This window comes from Neomonachus schauinslandi, chromosome 4 (genome assembly GCF_002201575.2).
Source record: "Neomonachus schauinslandi chromosome 4, ASM220157v2, whole genome shotgun sequence".
Lineage (NCBI taxonomy): Eukaryota > Metazoa > Chordata > Mammalia > Carnivora > Phocidae > Neomonachus > Neomonachus schauinslandi.
The window spans coordinates 171,902,493-171,909,248 of NC_058406.1; the positions used below are offsets into that span (position 1 = coordinate 171,902,493).

At 42.3% G+C, this 6,756-nt stretch overlaps 1 protein-coding gene across 1 annotated transcript; it reads right to left on the reverse strand.

The window, feature by feature from the left end:
• Positions 1 to 468: 468 nt before the first annotated feature.
• Positions 469 to 888, reverse strand: LOC110579173 (maleylacetoacetate isomerase-like). The gene has a single exon (XM_044914357.1). It carries the CDS (start codon positions 886 to 888, stop codon positions 469 to 471), a length of 420 nt encoding a protein of 139 aa, XP_044770292.1.
• Positions 889 to 6,756: the final 5,868 nt, after the last annotated feature.

A 6,756-nucleotide genomic window follows, 5' to 3' on the forward strand; every position in this document is an offset into this window, starting at 1 on the left:
ATCTTCCACTGCCCTTCACATATTTTGCCCATCCGCCATCTGGCAACCATCAGTTCTTTGAATTCATAGGTCTGATTCTGCTTTCTATTTGTTTATTCATTTGTTTTTTAGATTCCACTTTTTTTTTTTCTTTTACCAGTGAAAACTTTAAAAAATAAAATCTTTTGAGACTCCCAGTCTAGAACACAGAACAGATGAGAAGGAGGCTGTTCTGGTTAAAGGAGCGGGTAGGCCTGGGCCTATGCTGCTCCGCTCCCCGCTGCCACCTGGCCCCACCCCTCCCCGAGCACTTCTGGACGAGTCCTTGGAAAACCTGGGGCTTCTCAGAATGGGGCTGGGGACCCAGCAGGGCAGATAGTTTCTGGGATCCCTTGCCCCTCTGCCACATGGTCTAGGTCTAAGCCACTGAGAATCCCTCCTGTGCTCCTGCCACCCCCACTCCCAAGCTGGGTGCCCCACTGTGGCACCTCACACTCCACGTGTGTCTAAATGTAAGAGCGCGTGGGGGGAGGCACACCAGAGGTGTGCAGGGGTGCAAGTCCAGAGCCACACCTGCAGGGGCTGGACACCACAGGCAATGACATCGGAAATTACGCACACCTGGGCCCTCCTCTTCAGGTCCTGCGGCAGGAGGCGTGGAGTGGGCCAAGTTTCCTCCAGGTACTCAGTGATGGCCAGTGACTGGCCAATGGTGATTCCATCGATCTTCAGGGCCGGCACCTGCTGCATCAGATTCAGTGCCCGGAATTCTTCAGAGAACTGCTGTCCCCCATCCTTTATGAGGTTGAGAGGTACGGTCTCATAGTCGAAGGCCAGAGCAATTCGAACTCTCCATGAGCAGGAGCTCCGGAAATAGGAGTAGAGAATGGGCTTGCCAGACTCAGTCATGGTGTCGTGGTGACCCTTGACCTCTCAGGGAATGTCTTAGATTCCACATTTAAGTGAAATAATATGGTATTTGTCTTTCTCTGATGTATTTTACTTGGCATTATACACTCTAGTTCCATCCATGTTGTTGCAAATGGCAAAATCTCATCCTTTTTTATGGATGCATGATATTTCATTGCGTGTGTGAATATATAAATACATATATATTTATATGCATATAAATATATATACACACATACATATATGCCACATCTTTATCCCTTCATCTACTGATGGATACTTGGGCTGCTTCCATATCTTCACTATTGTAAATAATGCTCCAGTAGTTTCCTGCTCTCACCAGGCATATTTCGTGGGTATCGCCTGCTCAGGAAGACCATTCCTAGAATTAACATCTTTAATTAACTAAATTTTTCTTGCATCCTTAAGTTCTTTCTCTGGATACTTCCCCCAAGCATTAAATCATCTTCTATTATGTTCCACCTTTAAAACAACCCTCTCTTGAACACACTCATCTACAGCTACAGCCCATTTTTCTGTCTCACTTCAGGGCAGAACTTCTGGAAGAGGTATTCATGCTCATCATCTCCACATCCTCATTTCCCATTTACTCTTTAATGCACTCAGTTAGTCCTTCATCCCTGGCCCCACTTCACTGAAATTGCTTTTATCTGACAAATAATAGGATCTATGTTGCTAAACCCAGTATTTATTTATCTGTTCCAATTTTCCTCTAAATCTCAAAGGTATGTGAAGTAGCGAATTTCTCCCTCATTCTAGAAATGTTGTCTTTTTAAAAATCTTGGAAAACACTGAATTTGCTGTTTTTCCTACCCTCTTATTGGCTCCCTTCTTTTGAGTCTTCCATAAAGGTTCCTCTGCATTACCTCACTGTGTTCCAGGCACTGCTCCTCAGCCTTCCTCTTCCACCTTTCACCCCAGGTGATCTCAGTCAGTCCCATGGCTATAAATGCCATGGTTATGACTCTGCCCCCCAGATCTCCATATCCAGACTAACACATCCAAACTCATGCATCCAGCTGCTCACCTGACATTTCCACTTGGATATACAATACACATCTCAAATGTGACATAGACGAAGGACATATGGTTCTACACCATTTATTCCTGATGTGACCCTAGGTAAGCAGCACCACCATCCACCCAAATTCTTGGGTCAAAATCCTAGAAGTGAAATGTGTATCACAGGTAAATTTGTAGAGGCAGAAAATAGACTAATAGTGATTATCCAGGTGTACTGGGTTGAATGATGGCCTCTAAAAAGATATGGCCATAACCCCAGGAGTCTATGAATGTAACGTTATTTGGGAAGAGGGCCTTTGCAGTTGTAATTAAGTTAGGCATCTTGAGATGAGATCATTGCCAGCTTCCCAGGTGGACCCTAAACCCCATGACAAGTGTCCTTATAGCAGACAGGAAGAGAGGACACAGAAGAGAGGAGACGGCATGTGAGGACAGAGCCCGAGACTGGAGCAAGGCAGCCACAAGCCAAGTAACACCTAGAGCTACCAGAAGCCAAAAGAAGCAAACAAGTATTTTCCTCCAGAGCCTTCGGAGCTCACGCAGTCCTGCTGACAACTTGATTTTGGATTTCTGGCCTCCAAAACTGAGAAAGGAATAAATTTCTGTTGTTTTAAACTACCAAGCACTTTGTGATTTGTTCCATGAGCCTAGGAAGCTAATTCAGTGGGACTGGGGAGGAAGGGAAGCGAGGAGTGACTGCTAATGGGTATGAGGTTTCTCTTTGGAGTGATGAAAATGTTCTAAAATTATATTGTGGTGATGGTTGCACAGCTCTGTAAATATCCTAAAAACCACTGAATTGAAGGCTTTAAATGGATGGACTTTTATTGGCATATGGCTTATATATCAATAAGATTAAAAATAAAACCCCTTGGAGTTATCTTTTAATCTTCTCTTTTTTTATTCTCACATCTAAATCCACCAGCAAATCTTTGGGCTTTCTCCCACAATGTGTCTCAAATCCGACCACTTCTCATCATCTCCATGGCCACCATCTTAGTGCGTGCCCATTATCTCTGGTCTGTACAGCCACAATAGCGTAAATAATTTCCCTACTTCTACTTGAGCCTCATCCAAATCCATACTCCCTAAAGCAAACAAAACGGTTATCTTAGAACACAAATCACACCGTGCCACTCTCTTGCTTAACCTCTTCCCTGCCTTCTCCTGTGGCTTTCCTTTCCACTTAGAATAGAATCCAAACTCCTCACCAAGTCCTACCGGTCCTTCTATGACCTACCTGGCCTGCGTTTACATATGAAACCTCATCTCCTTCCATGCTGCCCTTTGCTCTACACTTCAGTCACACAAACATCCCTTATGATCCTGGGACAGACCAATCTTGTCCCTGTCTCAAGGCTTTTGCCCCTGTGTTCCTTCTGTAAGTACAACTTCCCATGACTGTCTTCTTCCTGTCAAAACCTTTTCTGACCACCCTATATAGAGTTGCCTTTCTCTCATTTACTCTCAATCATGTCACTTTATTGTTTAGCAATTTTTGTTTTTGGAAATAGTCTTGTTCATTTAGTTGTGTATTTATTTATAATGTATTTCACCCTAGTAAAGATAAGCTCTGTGGGAATAGGGACCTTATTAATCTTGCTCACTGCTATATCCCCCCTCCTATCACAGTGCCTGACAAAAGAGATGTCAGAAAAATTCAAAATAATGAACTACTCCCTCATTCTAGAAATGCTGTCTTTTTTTAAATCTTGGAAAACACTGGATTTGCTGTTTTTCATACCCTCTCATTGGCTCTAATATTCAAAATAGAATAGTCTTCACCCAAAACAAATCTAATGACCATCCCTCAGTGAGAAACTTGTGGGGAACACATCTTCCCCAAGCCCATACTGGTTAAGCAGCTGGAATGACTGAAGGGATAGTGAGGCCCATGAGTGATACAGAGTGATGACCTTTGATGACCTCTTCTAGGATGCAAAAACAGGTTCAGAGATCTGTGGCTTCTTTGGGCAGCGTCCCTGGACCAATTCCCATCTCTTCACATTACATCTTCCTTGTTCTTGTTCTTTTTGGCTTCCAGATTCCAGTCTCTGACTGCAAGGACTGCAAGTTTAGTGCATGCCTATTGCCCAACAGTCTTGGCCTTCGTAGTGTATTGAAACATTCCTCTGACTTGGCCCAATGCTCTGCACAATCCTCAGGGTCCTCTGAATCCCAGAGTAAGAAATTCCCTCCCCCAGCTCTGGTCTCCCAGATGCGCGCCCCCCCCCCCCCCCCCACCGCTTTCTCTGAAATCTCCCTTCTCCACCACAGAGGAACTCAGACAGTTGCCCTCAAGATTAACCAAGACACAAGACAGCAGAAAAAGCATGGGATTGGTGTCAATCATATCCCTACCATTTACTGTTTGTGTGACCTTGAGCAAGTTAATGTTTCTGAGTTTTGCTTTCCTCCCTTTTAAAACCTCCAAAGCAATATTTACCTTACAGGGTAGCTGAGATGATAAATGAAGAAAAGGCATCTTTTTTTCCTGTCCAGAAGCGTTAAATCACTATATTGTATGCTTGAAACTAATATTACACTATTGTCAACTGGAATTTAAATTGAAACTTTAAAAAAATTTAAAATATTAGAAAAAAGAAAGGGCATCTTTTGACACCTTTTTCTCTCCTTCCTCTTTCAGTGTTTTCTGACTCATTGAATAATCTTATTACCATTGACCCAGCTGATCAAGCCAGCAACCTGGAGGATCTTGTTTACAATTTCTCCAGATCTGCTTTCTGCTGCACCAAAGCCAAGCAACTCTCATTCAGGCCCACTTCTGTCCATTTCACTGGCATGGCTCTGGTCTAGACAGTCATCTCCTACCCAGCATGCAACAGTCTCCTAACCAGTCTCCTAACACCAGATCCATTCTGCAGCCACAGCCCTTCATAAAACGCAAACATAAATGTCTCATTTACTTCCTTAAAACTCATCATTGGCTTCCCATTGCTATCAGGATAAGGTGCTGAGTTAATAAAAAATAAGAGTAAGTCTAAATGTATATTATAAACTGTAAGTGGACTATAAAAATCACAAATTTTACTTTCTAATTGCAGCCACATAGTACATAAGGAAACTATTTTGAGCTTATAGCAACCATCATGGTGGCTTACATCTTTGGCATGTTTGGGTTCCTGGCTATTTGATGCTAATCCAGATGGTTATGCAAATACTTATATTCCCCTTATCTTTATCCTATAGTTTTCTTTAACTGATAAACTCAGTGGAAAAGAGCACAGGCTCCTCGATGGCAGGGACGTTCTCTGTCTCCTTCACCTTTATCCCTTAGGCTTAGGCTGTAGGCACATCCTGCATGCTCATTTTCCTAATGAACAAATCAGCCAGGTGTAATAACAGCTCAGACAAAGCACTCCTACTACCACCAACAAATATCCTGAGCATCTCCAATGCAAGTTTGCAATATTAACAATATTTAAGTAAATAGATGGTCTTTTATAAAAAAGAAAACACCACTATGGGAGTCATCAGGGAGGAACAAATGCAAGTAAATCAATTACCTTGTTGTTAAAAAGATTAGGCTAAGTGAACCAAAAGGTCCCTTGCATTATAAAATTCCAATTCCAGGCACTTGGGTGGCTCAGGCGGTTAATTCTAACTCTTGATTTCTGCTCAGGTCGTGATCTCAGGGTCATGAGATGGAGCCCCAGGTGGGGCTCTACGCTGGGCATGGAGCCTGCTTAAGATTCTCTCTTTCCCTCTCCTTCTGCCCCCCCCCCCACTTGCGGGCACTCATGTGCGTGCTCTCTCTCTCTCTCTTAAAAAATTTTTAAAAAGTCCAAGATTATGTGTTAGGCGTTTAGAATAGCAGGTGTGCGAGCTTACTAAGAAGTAATTGTGGTAGACATAATAATAGTTCCCCAAAGATGTCCACATATGAATCCTCAGGATGTGAATATATTACCTTACATGGCAAAATGAATTTAGCCAGTGTGATTAAGTTAAGGATCTATGCATGGTTAGATTAACCTGGATTATCCAAGTAGGCCTGATCTAATCACAAAGATCCCCCAAGGGGACAAAGGGAGTCAAGGGAGGCAGAGCAAAGATGTGACTATAGAATCAGTGATGTGATTGCTGGCTGGTGTCACAAGTCCAAAACTATGGACAGCATCTAGAAGCTGAAAAAGACAAGGAAACAGATTCTCCTCTAGAGCCTCCAGAAGGAATGCAGCCCTGTCAACACCTTGATTTTAGTGCCATAAGACCCATTTTGGATTTCTGACCTCCAGGCCTGTAAGATAATAAATTTGTGTTGTTTTAAGCTGTTGTTTATAGTAATTTGTTACAGCAGCAATAGGTAACTATGCAACATTTTACTATCAGTTATCATAGTTGGTTTCCTTGGTAATTTTCTCTGCAGTTTATTTTATGCATTTAAATTTTTTTTTCTGTTCCGCCACTTACTAGCTGTTGTGACCTACAGCAAATTATTTCCCCTCTGCTTCTTCTTCTACAAAATGAGACTAAAAAATCCACACCCCAGGGTTGTTGTGAGAATTCAATAAGATAATATATGTAAGGATCACAGAGCACCAGGCTCATAGTAGGAACCAACAAAATGTTCTTTCCATTGCCTGTCTCCCCAAACCCTTATGATTATGGATTTCCTAATGAATTTCAAGATAATAATCATGACATCTTCCAGACCTGACCAGTGTTGTTAAGTCTTAATTGTAGCTACTGCTAAAAATATCTAACACCAGTTGCTTAATCTGACTTTGACCTTGAAATATTTAAGTACTGACAGTGTGTTTGGAAGCTTAGTTCCAGCTTTGACTAGTATTTTCTGAATAG

What these genes read in the sequence shown, in the direction of transcription:
- LOC110579173 (XM_044914357.1), bottom strand. Translation starts at nt 888, where the DNA reads ATGACTGAGTCTGGCAAGCCCATTCTCTACTCCTATTTCCGGAGCTCC.